At 37.2% G+C, this 17,671-nt stretch overlaps 1 protein-coding gene across 3 annotated transcripts in view; it reads right to left on the bottom strand.

Moving 5' to 3' along the window:
* The window catches only part of SLC4A10 (solute carrier family 4 member 10), a 265,490-nt gene that overhangs the window by 165,277 nt on the left and 82,542 nt on the right, over positions 1-17,671 (bottom strand). For all 3 annotated transcript variants that reach the window (XM_034785814.1, XM_034785813.1, XM_034785815.1), the window contains exon 2: positions 3,947-4,028. In XM_034785814.1, the coding sequence (XP_034641705.1) occupies positions 3,947-4,028 (82 nt within the window). The remainder of the gene's footprint in view (positions 1-3,946; positions 4,029-17,671) is intronic.

The following is a 17,671-nucleotide window of genomic DNA, read 5'->3' as shown; positions in this document are numbered from 1 at the left end:
CTGACCATTCATTACACCAAGCAGATTCCAACATCATGTTCTGTGGTGGCATAAGTTACTGTAAAGGATTGTCTAGAAGACAGGAGAACTGATGTCTGGTTGAAGAGATCTGAGTACAGAAGCAAATTGCTGTTCTCACGGATCTTAGTCAGAAGCATGATGGAGGCCCCCTCACGGCGATTATGGGGAGGTGCTATGTTACTAAGTATTGGCAGCCATGGCAACAGAATTGCATGTAAAGTCCCGGTAACAATGCACATAGTTTGTTAAGCTCTACATCGACCTCAGGTGAACTCCCATTTAAATGTGAATGCAAACTATTTCAACAGGAATTTTGCCTGCATGAGGACTACAGGATTACATATACAAAGTGTGGCTATATCAAAGTGCTCGACTTGTTGCTTAGTTTTTAAAGATTAATTTCTCTCTTCATTCAAGTAACGATCAGCCAAAGGATTTGCTCTATATTAGTGACTGACCATAACCTTGTGAACTCTATGAAAATTAACTGTGAGAAAAAGAGTCATTTGTGCTGAGAACATGAATGCCAAAGCTTTGCACAGAATCTATTTCTGAACTGTTGTAGTGTTTGAGAAAAAAAGGACCAACTGCAAGCTCCTGAACTTACACTATGCAGACAGATACCTGAAGTGAATAAGCCCATTTACATGCACACCAGGCTAGTGGGCTTTTAACTAGACATATTCCCTCTCAAATGCACAATTGGAGTGTGTACTCTGTGTTCTTACACACATAATTTAGGCATGCACAAATATATGAATATAAAAATATTTGCTGATGAAAACCTGGCCCAGGATGTTTTAAATGGAAATATCAGAAAAATAAACTAACCTTTTTGACAAAACACCACCAGTAGCTGAAAACTCCCAAATGTCCAGTTATTCACATTTTTGGGAAAGAAATCTTTCCTGGCCTAAGAACATTCATTTCAAGTTTCAGTCTAAAGTAACATTCATTTCTTGCACCCAGGTTATAAATCCCTGAATAAGAATAAGGCACAGACAGACCCTTAACAGTGCCAACACTAGTGTCCTGCTATAATACTGAGCAATTATTTATTTACATTTTTAAAACACAGTAAATGTAATTAAATAAATGTGATGAAGAACTAATGTACCTAATTGTCTAATTATACAAAGTGAAATAAGCTACATAATTAAATACTTAATTATGTAATTACATATTATATAGCTGAAGCATGTTACATAATTAGGGAAAATGTAAACTTTCACCAGAGAATCCATCATAAGTTACATTGGATGGGGAAAAGACAGTCACACTTCTGAGTAATGTCCACTCTCCAATACAAGAGCCATTGATTTATCTAATTAGGTGATAGAGTGTCTGGACTTGTCTGTGGGACAAGCAAGGATTCTATTAACAGCAATGGGATCATTCAAACTTACAGCATATTAAACCTTTTTTTATGCCACTGGAAGTGGCAGTTATGTATTTTCAAAGATATCAAGTTGATCCTACAGCAATCTCCCTCAAAAGCTGCTAACCACAGTATCCTATATCAATTAATCAATTTTATAACATTGTTAATAACATTGTGCCATTATTTTAAAAGATTAGTAGATTTCCAAGGCAAACCACAGGATTTTTTAGTTTTCCAAATTATTAAAATTGAGTGAAAGTTTCTTCAATCAATATTTGTCCAGTTTCCAGTTTTTCAAATGTTCTTGGAAGCAGAATAGTTTTTCAGATTTTCAGTGAGATTTCACATTAGTGTGTTTTTGCCATTAGAGCAGGAGGAAATGCATTTTTGGATCACCAAAACTATTTGTGAATTTGTGTTGAATTCGGCAAGTTGTTTGAGCCAAAAAAAAAAAAAAAGCTAGAAATTTTTTTGAAAATGTAGAAACAGTTCATTTTGACATTTTTAAATAAACCATTTTGATTTGATGTGTAAGTTTGAATCAATGTTAGAAACATTTCATTCAATCCAAATGAATTTTTTTTGTTTCATTGAGAAAAATAAAAGAAATCTCTATTGGATAGAAACAAACCAAATTTGGGGGTATTTTTCAGTTTGGTCACCTTTTCCTTTCCTTTTCAAGATGGACTCAATTATCATCTCAAAAGAATATTCACTCCAAGTGATGGCAGGTGTCATTTTGATTATAATGGCCAACTTTGGGTTCCCCAGCAAAACAGGACTTGTTGGTATATTACACTGGCATAAGCTTCTTCCATCATGGAGCCTAGGGTGAAACAAGCCCAATATCTATCTATATTCCTATATTTTTCAGAATTCGATTTGACTCTATCATGATTAGCTGTTGAATTTTGCATATCTATTACTTACATAGCACCCAAAAACATGCTGGGCATTTTGCCAACAAATAAAAAGGCAGGTCCCGGCCAGAAAGCGTTTACAATCTATACATTATAAACTGAAGCATAGGCCACTTCTAGAGGAAGGATACCAGATAAAGTGGATTATTAGTCCAATGTGCTATGGTGAACTCCATATCTCTAAATTATCTGCTACTCCTTGACATTAAAGGGTAGGCCCATTCAAGTGAGTGACAGTGCACAACTCTAAAATGCAACATCTATTTTGTTTAATGGAGACCTGAATGTGCAATGATAGCAGGACTGGGCTCTTTATGAAATAATCATGTATTTTAGGACACGCAGTGAAGCCAAACAGTTTACTGGGGCCCTAATGCTGCAAACATTTATGCATGGGCAGGGCCAGATTAACTCTCCTGTGGGTCTGGGGCTATTAGATTTTGTGGGGTCCCTGTATACAAGTCTTTTTCCTAATTTAAAACAAAACTATCATAATTATGGCATGGAGGCTATTAATGCTGTACTAAACTTGCCTTTTAATTAACATAAAGCTTTTTCTGTGGTTACATTTCAGTCTTAAAACATGTAGAATATAGTTAATTCAAAATAGCCTACTTCTTACCTTAGAATAGCTGTTATATTAGGTTTTTTTCTGAGAGGGAGTTTGGGTGCAGGAGGGGGATCCAGGCTGGGGCAGAGTGTTGGGGTGTGGGAGAGGGTGAGGGGTGCGGGATCTCGGATGGAGTTTGGTGCAGGAGGGGATTCTGACCTGGGGCAGGGGTTTGAGGTGCAGGAGGGGGTGCGAGGTGTAGACTTCGGCTGGGAGGCACTTACCACCAGCAGCTCCTGGCCAGTGGCACAGTCTCTGCGTGCCCCTGGGGACAAGGGGACAGCGTGTTTATGTGCGCTGCCTGCGCCCACAAGTGCCACCCCCACAGCTCCCACTGTCCAGTTCCCAGTCAATGAGAGCTGCAGAGATGGTGCTTGGGGCAGGGGCAGCATGCAGAGCTGCCTCCTCCCTCCCCTCCAGGGGCCACAGAGATGTGCCAGCAGCTGGTCACTTCCAGGAGCATCATAGGGCCAAAGCATGCAGTCAGCCTGCCTGAGCCCTGCTGCGCCACTGGACTTTTAGTGGCCTGGAGATTGCGATTGACAGTCAGAAGCTCCAGGATCAACCAGTCGATCGCGATCGACAGGTTGGTGACCACTGAATTGTATATAATTATGAATTTATTTTTGCGGGACCCCTTAGTCTGAGGCTCTGGGCTGCAGCCCCTAAAGCCCTTGCGTTAATCCAGCCCTGTGCATGGGCATAGCTTTCCACACAGGTAGTCTCACTGGAAAGAATTACTCATTTGTATAAAGTTACATATGTGCATATTTACAGGATTGGGATTTAAAATATCCTATGGAAATCTTATCCCCTATCACCCAAGTTTTAATGTTGCCAGAGGAATATGCAATACTCCTCTTTTAAAAACAGTGGTCTAGATTTTGCCTTCATGTACACCCTGGTATAACCATTGAAATCAATGAGCATGCACGGGTTTATATGAGAATGGAACTGTGTCCAACACTTGGAAAAGAAATAGACAATGAAATGCACAGGAAAATAATCTCTCACCTTCCAAGTCTTCCTTTTCAAAATGCGTTTTGAGAATGGAACGAGTGCCACCTCTGTCCACGACAGCTTCTTCATCATTTCTCTGCAAAACAGAAATATATATGGAGGAGTCTTTTCTTTTTGTAACCTGCTAGCAAGATTGAAGTCTAAGTATAAATAATTTTAATTTTCACTTTTATGGTTTTTCCCTCAGACATAAGGTTTAAAGAATCTCTTTTCTCTTATTAAAATCTATTCTTCGTATGGCACCTTTTATTGTGCAGTGTTTAAAACTGGCTTTCATGTGAAGAAATTAGATCTGTTATGACACCATGCGAGATGACGAGTAAATTCTGGTTTCTGGGAAGTAATAAAATCATGAGCCAGTAAAGTTATGCAGACAATGAAAGAAGAGGTGACCGGTTGAGACAGTTACACTATTGTACTCTTAGAGAAACAGCTGTATGCATGCATTTTTGGCTCTGGAAAAAGAACTTCTGTAAACAAGATGACATTATGAACTATGCGCAAAGCAGAAAAATCATAAACATTAGTAGTGTTAATACTATGGTTAAATTGGAGAATATCAGTCTCAGTAAAAATGTTGATGTGAAAAAAATTCTAATCTCATGAAAGCAATTAGTCTCAATTATTAGATGAACTGTAATTCTTTCACTTGTCTGGTTTCAGCTTTATGAATGCTTTATAGTTACACCGTGTACTCTAATTCTATATACTGCATGCAAACTCCCTTTTTTTTGATATACTGAATGCTCTGATTTTATGTTGTAGTTATACCATACATTTTAACAGCGTAAGCAGTCAACTTTACATTTTGACTATACTTATACTATGATAGTAAATACTTTATGCTCTGAAATTATACTGTAAGTGTATTGTATGCTGGAATGGTCTACTTTGGTATTGTGTCCTTCAGTGAAAGCTAATGTTAAAGCTAAAAGGCATGACATGCTGCTAGTTTCAGTTATTTGGGACACAAACTGTAATGAATTAAATATACCCAGTATTCACTAAGATATTAACCCTTTGGAAAGTCAGCCATAATGCACAGGTAGTAAACTGAATGCTGGTTTCCCAAAGAGCTGCATATTTGTGCTTACAAAAACAGATACCTTCATTTTACAAAGGAAGAGACTGGCTACTGGATCAGATGAAGAGAAAAAAAATTAAATAAACAAAAGCATTAATTAGCATATAATGAATATATATTACATGACATCAGTGTAAGTGGAAGAGGCTTAGAAAGTGATATTAGAATTTAGACCTTCCTGACTTTTATATTTGAAAAGCACACCCTAGTAAAAGCCTGGTGCAGAGGAGTTGCTTAAAATACCAGTGTTTAAAGCTAAAAATGGATAAAAGAGTGAAAGGAACATGAAGAGAAATTGCACCATATGAGCCCTTCTCCTTTAAGGAGAAACAACAAGGGTTGGATCTAGAGCTGAACAGTATGCATTTTGGGATCCAAGATTTTGCTTCAGGGTCATCTAGGGTTGCCAACCCTCCAAGATTGTCCTGGAGTCTCCAGGAATCATAAGATTATGTCATGTAATGAAATCTCCAGGAATTCATCCAACCAAAGTTGGCAACTCTAGGTTCATCTCACCTTCATTATGCTGCAGCTATTTCATATACGAGAGTCTATAATCATACTGGAGTAGTTTGCATCAGCACAAGGCTGTTAAAAAGAGATGGTAACAGTGCCTTTATTAGATCTTTCTATCAGATAAGAGTATATAACAAAAATTTGACAAAGAGGTAGGAGCCTTCTGTTGAAATCTTTTTGCCTCCTAATACATTAGAGTTAGTTAATAATCTATTGAATGCACTAGGACATTCTTTTTTTTTACAAGTCATTCGGTCATATTAACATTATAGACAAAATTAATCTATTATTGTAAGCAGTAAGACACATCAGGGTGTGTGTCACATTGAAATACTGCCATGCTCCTGGGTCAATTGTTAGGTATGAAGCCAAAAGGCCAAGTATTACACCAATGTAAGAAGTAATGCTCTTCTTGCATAAGTCATTCCCAATAGTTTCTCCCTGTGGTTAGGAAAAGGCCCTATGTAAGCAGCATTATGGAAAAATCCTAATCCATATTACATTGCTTTTATAATTAATTTATTTATAGAAAAGTTAAAATAAAGTAAAAAGTAAAAAAATCATTAATAAATATTGATTAAAAATTATACATTTATTATTTATAAACTTGATGCACACATTATTCTAACTTTGACTTTTTTATTCCCACCTCCACCCCCTGCACACATTTGCCTTTCATCTTCAGGCAGTCTTTGTCCAACTTATCTCCTTCCCTTGTAAGAAGGCATCTTCCATTAACATTAGATGGAAAAATAGCTAGATTGAGAGTTGTATGTTGCTCCTGTTTTAGTGGTCAAACCTGAGCAAGCCCAATTAAACAGGCACTGTGGCTTTTTGACTTCCCATGCAGCAGCATATAGAACCGTTCTGTACTCAGTACCGTGGTAACATCATGGTTCCTGTACTCCCTCTCCTCCCAAGTCAGCTACTAAATCTGCACAATGGGGTCCCGATCTCTATTGGGATCCTTGGCACAGCTACAATACAACTAATGAATAATGATAGTGGCAGACATGCTGACCACACCATCACCCTCCCATCATGACTAAAGATTAGGAAGTTAATTTCATTTTTTAATATTTTTATTAGTGTTCCAGCAAAACTGTATATAGTGTCATTATTTTTAAACAGTCTCATAAATGAGAGACTCAAATAGGAAGTACAGGCCAAAACCACCATATAAAAGTCATGGAAGGTGGAATGCATATTCTAGATGACTTTAGTGATATTCAACACATGCAAAATAATTATATTTATTAAGCATTCCTCTCACCCTCAAGTAAAGTGTTCAAGGAGAGAGACATACAATTAAAATACAGCAATAATTAAGAACCCAACCATGACTCTATGGAAGTCAATAGAAGTCTTTCCAATGACTTCAGTGGGAGCAGAATCAGGCTCTGAGGCTACAGGTATATCAAAGCCTTGAGTTTTACAACATATCATTGTAGCTTTTCTTACTTTTAGCCCATTTTGAAGAGGCTGCACACTCAACAATTTATATGACACAGAACTAAAGTGCTCAAATTATCTTGTTATACTGGAGTAGTTTGCAAGTAAATTTATGGACACACTGACCATGTAAGAGTCCTTCGAATTGTCCATTATTGCATTGAGATGCTTGTTGACTTCAGTGAACAATGTGGTCTAGTGCTTAAAGCCTGGGAGTGGGCTCCGGAAAGTCCTGAGTTCTAATCCTGGCTTTGTCACTGACTTGCTGTGTGGCTTTGGGAAAGTCACTTAGTCTCTGTGTCTCAGCTTCCCCATCTGTAAAATAGGGATAATAATACTTCCTCATAGTGATGTTCTGAGGCATAATTAATCAATACTTGTACAGCACTTTGAAGCTGGAGAATGCCTAGTATTTTAATTCTGTAGTGTGCTCATTTTCCATATGTAAAGATGTCTTGATAGATAGCAGTAGAGCAATAAAACCGTAACATTTAGGGATATATAAAATGCTTTCTCAAAAAAAGATAGATTCTCATAGGCCCTGGAATGGTTCACTGCTGCACAACTACAGACAATATTTTTGTCAGGGTTTTACATTTGGGCCTGATTCTCATCTCATTTACATAGGTTGAAAATTAGGAGTAATTCTATTGAAGTCAATGGAGTAACACGACTGTGAAACTGATATTAGACGAGAATCTGGCTTTTTTTGTATTAAAAATTGCAATAATTTCTGTCTTTTTTTACCATTTACTGGTGCCGTATGCCCTTTATACAATTATCAGGCTGTGATTTTTCCTTAAAAAAAAATTATGACAAAATTATTTCCTTAGAAATAATCAAATAATTTAAACACACAGTACAATAATCAAACAAAACATCCAGGGTAAAACAATAAGAGCAAGATGAGTCCTTTAGGGCTTTGGGTGAAAACCCTGTGCTATTTAGGGTGAAACCCTGATCATTGACCTCATTGGGAACAGGATTTCACCCATTTACATCATCACAAATGAATACCAGTAAGTCCTTTATTCCACACCACTTCACATTTCCTATATGTCAGATATTTTACAAAAAAAACTATTTTTAAATGTTTTCAAGTGTTTTAAAAATTGCACTGGTACTAATTTTTGTCTCCTATCTGAAAATACTCAAATGCATGATGATGAGCACAGTTCAGGTACCTAAGGATATGTCTACACTTCAAGCTGGAAGGGTAATTTCCAGCTCGATAAAACATACCCACACGAGATCTGATTGAACTAGCATGCTGGAAGGATCTAAAATAGCTTTTCCATACACAATTATGTCATAATTGTAAGGCCTAACATCCCAGAACGTTCTAATGCTGGAACTCTGAAAAGCTGGGAATCAACTCTTTTCAGTTGTATAAGCCCTAATTTCTAATCATATATATGTTGCAGAGATCAATATCCTTAAATCTGTCATTGTTTCAGAACAGTATATTGCCCATTCCACACCGCAGACATCATAAAACCACCTCAACGAGCAGTGGTAGCTCTGTCACCAACATACCACTGTGGACACTACCTCTTAAGCCAGCAAAATTTATGTCTGTCAGAGTGTTTTTTTCACACCCCTGAGCAACATAAGTTTTGCCAACATAAGTGGTTGCGTAGACTATGACAGGTTTGTGTTTTAATAATAGCTGTTGTAAGCTGCTCAGAAGTTTGCAATCTTAGTAGTAGTCCCAGTTAAAGATGGACTAGCAGGCAGAGTCCAGATGAGATGTTTAAAGTTGCATAATGAATGCAACTTATTACATTGCTTCCACCAAAGTATCACACACACACGTATGCGCACACTCTCTTCAGATTTTTTCTGGGTGATGGAACTGTAGATGTATATATATCAGCATCTTCACAACAGACTAATGACAACATTTCAGTATTTAAAACCTACGAGATAAATATGCATGTTATTTATAAATTCACAAAAAGCAAAATAAATACATGATTTTTTAAAATAAATGTATAAACATATGTCATAAAAACTACCTAAATACCTCATTCAAGTGCCCAGACTCACTCAGATTGCTGCAGTATACAAAACATAGAATCATAGAAATGTAGGGCTAAACAGGACTTCAAGACTAATCCTGCGCTGAGGCAGGACCAAGTAAACCTAGATCATCTCTGACAGGTGTTTGTCCAATCTGTTCATAAAAACTTCCAATATTGGGGATTCCACACTTCCCTTGGAAGACTATTCCATAGGGTGACCAGACAGCAAGTGTGAAAAATCAGGACAGAGGGTGGGGGATAATAGGAGCCTATATAAGAAAAAGCCCCAAATATCAGGACAGTCCCTATAAAATCGGGACATCTGGTCACCCTACTATTCCAGTGCTAACTACCGTTATCACTGGAAAGTTTTTCCTAATATCTAACTTAAATCTCCCTTGCTGACGATTAAGCTGATTACTTCTTGTCCTATCTTCATTGGTCATGGAGAACAATCAATCACTACCCTCTTTATAACAGCCTTAACATATTTGAAGACTTATTGGTTACCCCTTCAGTCTTCTTTTCTCAAGACTAAACAGGACAAGTTTCTTTAATCTTTCCTCATAGGTCAGGTTTTCTAAACCTTTTATAATTTTTGCTGCTCTCCTCTGGACTCTCTCCAATTTGCCCATATCTTTCTGAAAGTATGGCACCCAAAACTGGACACAGTACTCCAGCTGAGGCCTCACCAGTGCTGAGTACAGGGGGACAATTACCTCCCATGTCTCACATATTACACTCCGGTTAATACAGCCTCAAATGGTATTTAACACCCGCATCACATTTTTGACACATGTTAAATTTGTGATCCACTATAACGACCAGATCCTGTCTTGGAATACCAGCACCTTGCCAGTTATTCCCCCTTTTGTACTGTGCATTCAATTTTTTCATTCCCAGTGTAATACTTCACACTTGTCCATACTGAATTTCATTTTGTTGATTTCAAATCAATTATCCACTTTGTCAAGGCCATTTTTAATTCTAATCCTGTCTTCCAAAGTGCTTGCATTCCCTCCCCAGCACGATATCATCTGCAAATTTTATAAACATGATCTCCACTCCATTATTCAAATCATTAATGAAAATATTGACTAGTACCAGAATCAGGACAGACCTCTGCAGGACCCCACTAGATACATCATCTTACTTTGAGTGAGAACGGTTGATAAGTACTCTTTGAGTACAGTCTTTCAACCAATTGTGCACCCACCTTATAGTACTTTCATCTAGACCTCATTTCCCCAGTTTGCTTATGAGAAATGTCAGATAATGTTAAGTCAAAAGCCTTGCTAAAAATCAAAATCTATTGTGTCTACTAATTCCCTCCTATCCATTAGGCCAGTAACCCTATCAAAGAAAGAAACCATGTTTTAACAATTAGTATAAATACGCAATATTTATAAGAAGGTTTAAAGATTGCACTGAAATGCATTTTTCAGCCCCACTTAAAGGTTCCGTTACACTGGTATGTTGTATTTTGGTGTGAATACATTATGAACAAAAATAAAATATAAACTGAATACACAGCTAAAATATGCATTTTATTTGAGAAACTAGAAATGATCCCTTTCCCTGCACTACCTCTATCTCTTACCCACCCAATTTTAGCCTCCTCACTATTTCACAAATCCTTTATGCATATTTCTTTCCCTTCTCCACTCCTTCGATACTCTGCTTTCTCTAAAACTGGAATTTTTTGTGTGAAAAGACTAACCCAGAATTGTTTGGGAAAATAGCAAATGTTATAGAAATCTACTGAGGTTTACAGATGTTCAGATCATATATATTCCTGTTAATTACACCCTTAATACTTTCTGGATACAGACCATGTTAAGGTTAAAAGAGTACTATTTCAACATCCTTTCTTAATGTAAAATATATTTCAATGCAGAAACCTTCATTCCCTTAAACCCGGTTCTCATCTGTACAGCGTTTCATTCGAAATTATGCACACAACACGACTGCTGACACATAACTAAAATAATTATGGAATTAATAGGACTTCACTGCATAAGCCATTTATTGATTATTAGATGTCCTACATAAGTCTTAAATGCCATCTGGAGCTTAGGAAAGCCTGTCATTGCAGAACATTAAATGATGTTTTCCTACAAAACACAACCATAGAAATAGTAAGATTAAATCTTTTTAGGTACTAAATATCTGCATGATTATAACTATTTAACATATGTCTGTGAATAATGAATACATTTTAGTTTATATGTTATTTCATGAACCTATGAATTTAGATACATAGACCATAAATCCTATGCTGTACTTTCTTGCATTTTTATAATAAGATTCTAACCTTTGTATCCAAAAAGCCATGCTTAAAATGATCATACTAATCGTTTAGCCTCAACTTGACTGCTTTCACAGTTTGGAGGTATCTTACTGTTATATTATCTAGATATTCTCTGGTTGTATCTGGTTTCATGAGGCATTTCTGTTTCAAAATCACTTCTGCTAACTTCAGCTTGACATTTACAAAAAATAGCACAATTAAAGAAATAGAAAAGTGTGCTATTTGAACTCAAGAGCTGCTAAGAGCATATGTGAAACATATCCTTTACAAAATTGTATTAAGTCCCTAAAAAAACTGTTCAGTGTAGCTGCATGTTACACTGTTGCAGTAAAGAAATCACTGGTGGCTGCCTTGCTCAGCTTTGTCCTTTGAAGTGTCCTTGAGCTGACAAAGTCACACCAAATTAATTTGATGCACCCATTGTGTGTCTACACTTTAGATGCTACAATTCCTTTCTCTTTCCTGAGTCAAGAAAAGACTGTAATCCTGTGTATTATCATCATTTTGAATTGCTTGCATTATATATCATTATATATCTGCAGATGTGGAAAGTGCTGTGAATTTTATCTTTCAGATGCAAAAGAACTGCTTTTTCCATTCCACTAGCTACATCAAATATTCCATATTCTTTTTTTATTCATCTATCAACAAAGAGCAATCAAAACACATTTAAAATGCAATTAAGTCTATATTCTCCAAAGTATTATTTTAAAACCATCCTTTTCATTTTATTGTGTCTGCGGTAGTTTTCTGCAGTAATCGCTAATGGCTGATGTATAGCATATATTCCTTTTGGCCAGCCCCATACTGCATACTACAGGATGTGCAGCAAAGTAGAAAGCAATTAGTTTTCATTCCAGATTTATATCTTCCCCAGGGCTGCATGTCATATGCATGAGGACAGCTTTGCCCTCTCTCTCTCTCTCTCTCTCTCTCTCTCTTTGCAGCAAGAGCTAAGATAATTCTCAGTATGTATCCGTAAAGATATACCATCTTCTACAACAATGTTAAAATCTACACTAATCAACATTAGCTCTGGAGGACTGATGTGCCAGCGAACTTAGATTGAGTACATGTTTAATATAGTAAGCATACAATCTCATTTCACATGTAAAAATGGATAATCACTGTGGTCATTAAATCTAAGCACAAACTGTTATAAATTTGATGAAACTAAATGGAATCAAACCAAGAAAATGCAGACTAGATTGGTGCAATGCAGTCTTAGAGGCAAATAAATACGGATTTATAAAGTATTATTCCTGTGTTTAGTTATACTGTAAAGTTCAGAGCTGCTTGCATCCAAATATGTATGATAGATACTGTCTGAGTTGAGGCATAATAAATGTATAATCATTGAACTAGCCAGCTAATAGATCAATTTTATCTCATGCTAGTATATAAATGCATTAAATCTAACAGTGCTGTTCTTGCCTAAAGTATTAATTTGAGGAAGTTAATTTTGTAAACAATACATTCATTTAATTATGCAAAGCAAATGTGTTATTTTAACATACAAGTTCTTCATATCCCTTTGTGCAAGAGAAAATAGGATAATTTAAAGAAAATGAAACAGAAAAGTTAACATGAGATGTAATAAACAAACAAACAATTTCATTTATAATGTTGCAGTCCTTAGGCGCTCCAGTCATGGACTAGAATCCCATTGTGCTTGAGGCTGTACAAGCACAAAACAAGGGAACAGTTCCTGCCCAAAAGAGTTTACAATGTTGTTGGGCTGATGGGCTAGGGAATAATATAAAGAACATAAGGCTTAAGGTTGTTTCCAATATTTGTTTTGAGTATTAGTGTTTAATTTTAATTGCCCTTCCATTTTTACCAGGTTTTAAATGCCTCATAGACCATTTTTGGGCTGAAATAAAAAAAAGACTTGGGGTATAATATTCAAAAGCACTTAGGAGCCTAAGTTTCATTTAAAAAGTGACTTGGGCACTTTTCAACGTCCAATTGAAAGTTTTGTTAGAGAGCTGTTAAGTTCCTCACAACGCTTCCCTTTCCCCACCAGAATATCACATCAGCCTTTTCTGGATTCAGGTTTTGCAAGCTGCTCTTCATTCAATTTTTGGTTCCAAGTAGGCCCTTGAATAGCTGGTAGATGGTGCTGCTTGTCTCTATTGTGAAGGTCATCAGCATAATGCTGACATTTTACCCCACACTGCTTCACATTTCTCTCTTCTGGAGTCTCTCAGATGTTGACAATGGTGGAAATGAGAACACATCCCCATGGGACACCATAGGTCAGCATTCTCCAGATGGATATATTATAACTCTCTGGTTGGAGTCTGAGAGGAACGACTGAAATCATCTCAATGTGATCTCATTAGCACCCACCACATCTCTGAGATGGGACAACAGGATTCCATGATCAGCCATGTCAACTGCTGCATAGAAGGCCAACAATACGAATGTGGATGTAAGAATTTTATCCAGGACCAAAAGGAGAATCCAGATCGGTAGCACTAGTGTCCTGTCTGTCCCATGTCTTGGCCTGCAGTCTCACTAGGAGAGGTGCAGAATACTATCAGTATCTAGGCTGAGTTGGAGACTACCCTTGGTGAGTCTCTCAATTAGTTTGCTCAGGAATGGAAAGTTAGTTACTGGACAGCGGGTGGAAAAGTAAATTGTGTTGATTGATAGTTTCTTAATCACTGGTCAAATTATGTGGTGATTTAGGTTGGGTAGATTTCCTGCCCCTTATGGAGGTGTTCACAATCTCAGTTGGTAAAGGTTGCAGATGTTCTCAACTCTCTTTCACTAGCCAAAAAAGGTGTGAGGCAAAATGACAGAAGGTAGCTCAGTCTTCATGTAGTACTTGCTATCATGAGAGTGGCAAATGCAAAAAGGCAAGACGGGGTGTTATCAAACCTGTGTCTGACAGGAGGTCCCCGCTGTCCTGAGAAGCAGTAAAAGATATAGGAAATTTTCTCTGTAGGCTCATAGCTCTGCACAGCAGAAAGTTCTGGGCTCTTCAGTTGTGTGGAGGCTTCCTGAGTTAGCAAGGTGATTCGTGGTCTGTAAAGTATCGGGGGTAGCCGTGTTAGTCTGTATCTACAAAAACAACAAAGAGTCTGGTGGCACCTTAAAGACTAACAGATTTATTGGGGCATAAGCTTTCGTGAGTAAAAACCTCACTTCTTCGGATGCATAGAGTCGTGGTCTGTAATAATTCAACAGGCCCTAATTTAATAGCTACTATGATGATGAAGAGGTAGAATGTCTTTGTTCTTCTGTGTCCAGGTCATAAGCTCATAAATGTTCTTTATGTTGTAACTTGTCTACTCATATTTCTACCACCAAAGCTCAAATTTTCTCTCTTACTTCTTTTGTCCTATATTGCTAGAGAACCAAGAAGCAAATTCTTCATTGTTAGTGGCAATGCTATAGCTATTGACTGGCAATAAGGCCCCACTCCCTTTTACAGTAGCAGGCTGTTCACACCTCCAAGGGTTGCAACTGCAGGGATATTACCCAGAAGAAAGGCAGTTATTCAGATAGCCAGATCCCAAACAGTTTAGCAGTTTATACAGCAGAACCAACACCTTGAACTCCACTCAAAGTGATCAGATTATAGACCATTAGCACAACTTGCTGCCTATGTAAAACACCACTCAATAAACAGGCAATGTATAGTGTATTAACAAGTTTTTAGTATGCTCTGAAAGTGATATAATCTTGAGGTGATAAAGACATTGATAACCATAGCAAGCCTGCATGCAGAATAAAAGGTTGCACACTTCTCACCAGATACACATGGAAAAGTGTTGTTGGCCATAGTAACTGTCTGAGCATTCAGGAACTACCTAGAATTTAACAATTCCTCCTAATTGCAAACCTGCATAACAAACAGTGGATGCTCTCCCTCAGTTGAGGTGCTGATATAATCTTCACCAATTCTTGTGTATTTTTCCCCAGTCTACCAATACTTCAATTCTGTCAGGTTTTGATGTCAGCAAACAAGCCTTCATAGAAGTCCCAATCTCATTCAGGCAGTGAGTGAGTTATTCCAAGATAGATACAAAGCTGAGTTTCATCATCATACCTAAGAGATCTAAGCCAGTTTTTCCTCATTATCCTACTAGGGGTTGATCCCTCCTATTAAGAACTGTATATGTGTTAACAATACTTCCTGATCGCTGATCTAAAATATGTCAGCATGGACATTTTATGTTCATCCATTGCCAGGAGAAATTATTAACTAAGGACACATGTGCATTTCTGTACCGTGCCCAAGGATAAATCCAGATTGCCAACAGTCAATGAAATCAGAGGGTTTCAGATGTGCCAGAGTTGTCTATGACAACAGCCTCTAGCATCATTCTCAAGGAATAAAGGTTGAACAGCACCCAATAATTAACAAAGACCAGCACAGAAGCCTCACATTAACTTCCTTGCAGAGGAGTTGGCACCATGTCCTTCCAAGGAAGGCACTGACAAAGTTGACCAAAAAGTAGCCCAGAGTTTTCTTGCTGGACTTGTTCGCTGTCAGGAAGGCGATAGATCTAACTGCAGGTATGTAGCTTGGAATGCCCCAGCATCACTAGCATTTCAGTTAATGCTAAGTCATCTATTAGAGTTTCAGCTGATATCATGTGTCTCCAAAAGACATTTGGATATGTTGGTCCATATTTCATTCATAAAGTAACAGCAAGAAACTCTCAAATCTAACTGAGTGGAAGAAGCTGGAAAAACCAGGCTATCCACTGCCCAGAATGGTTCTTTGCAGTTGTTTTGATGGAGATGAAGAGGCCTTTTTTTGACCTCTTGCAGAGTCACAGCATAAAAACTCTTTATGTCACAATCAGGCAGACTTATCATGAGACTTTGCCACTGGCACGCTAACCACCTCCCCCTCACTTCTTCTGTCTCAGATCATCTATAAACTATGGTGTGAACTAAGAGGGCAAAGCCAGAGAAGAAGACATTTAGGGGGCACTCTATTGACAGAAGAGGACAAATATTATAAAGTCCTTCTAAGCTGTTGCTATTGTGGTCTATTTTCTGAACATTGTCTGCAACAGGACCCCAAGAAGAAAGGTATGCCCTGAAACCAAATCTTTTTTTCTGCTGGATAAAATGGTTACTTACCTCTGTTTCCAATAGCTCAAAATACTGAATTAATCTTAGAGCTGTCATACTAAATATTTTTATCTATATGCTGAAGATGGCATTGCTGATACTAGTAGAGAAAGGTTAAATAACCTTTAATGTAATTTAGCATTTGCACCAGTGAACAGGAAGAACAGCAGGATTTTGTAGAGAGGATTTACAATAACCAGCACAAAGGAATGAAGAGGCATCAAAATTAACAAAAGAAAGAGCAGAAAAGAAATAAATTAAATAGTGAAATAAATAATACAGTGCTTTGAGAAATAACAGAGCAAATACCAACAAATTCCAGTTATAATCTCAAAATTAATTTGAAGTTGCTTCTAAATCTTTTTTAAATGCACAATTTCCAACAAAGAATGCAAGGGAACCTGACATACTGTATATACAGAGAAAGAATTTTTACATCAAAGGCTTAACCAAAACATACTGGCAAAGTGATCAAAATAGAGACTAAATAGTGAGGGATTTAAACAGTTTAGAGAGATTAGCAAGCACAAGTCTATGATACACTGTTTCAGGATTTCAAATAGGATTATCACAGAATAAAAGGTAAACATGAATCCTCTGAGAACAGGATGTGTGCTACAGATGTTAGGCTGGTCAGGCTTCCTAGCTCTAAGAGAACTGTTACTTTGGAAGGATTGTTTATCTAATGGAACCCAGAGAGTTTAAAAGCCATCACTTTCCTGATCCTACCAGTCTGGACTAAGCATGATCTTTGCCAGTGAGAACAAACTGGGGTCAGAAAACATAGTGATGAGAAGTTAATAACATGTTCTAATTTGAAATTACAGAACAGAATCTTTCAAGGAGTAAGAGCAGCAAATATAATCATGTGAGATACGGGAAAAAATTCTGCCCTCTCATTTTCAGGTTATATATATATATGATTTATCAGTGCTTTTGAATAAAAGTAATTCTATTTGGGAAAAGAGGTTATTTCCATTGCAGATTCTCTGATAATGTCACTAAATTGATGCGCAAGTAGCTAGCAGACATCCAGGGAAAGATGGAAGGATCTCCATCCAAACCTTGAAAGACATGATCCAACATTTTACAGTTTCTTTTTCCTATTATGTCTCTCTATTTACCTAAGGGTTTGATATTATTGCCATCATCTGGCATCTTCCACATAAAATCAATAGCAATAGCATTTTGGAGGGTTTATTTTGTTAATTTATTTTTATTGTTGTTGTGGGGAG

Source organism: Trachemys scripta, chromosome 11 (genome assembly GCF_013100865.1).
Source record: "Trachemys scripta elegans isolate TJP31775 chromosome 11, CAS_Tse_1.0, whole genome shotgun sequence".
Classification (NCBI taxonomy): domain Eukaryota; kingdom Metazoa; phylum Chordata; order Testudines; family Emydidae; genus Trachemys; species Trachemys scripta.
The sequence above is the reverse complement of the archived record's forward strand: the minus strand, read 5'-3'. Positions and strand labels throughout refer to the sequence as shown.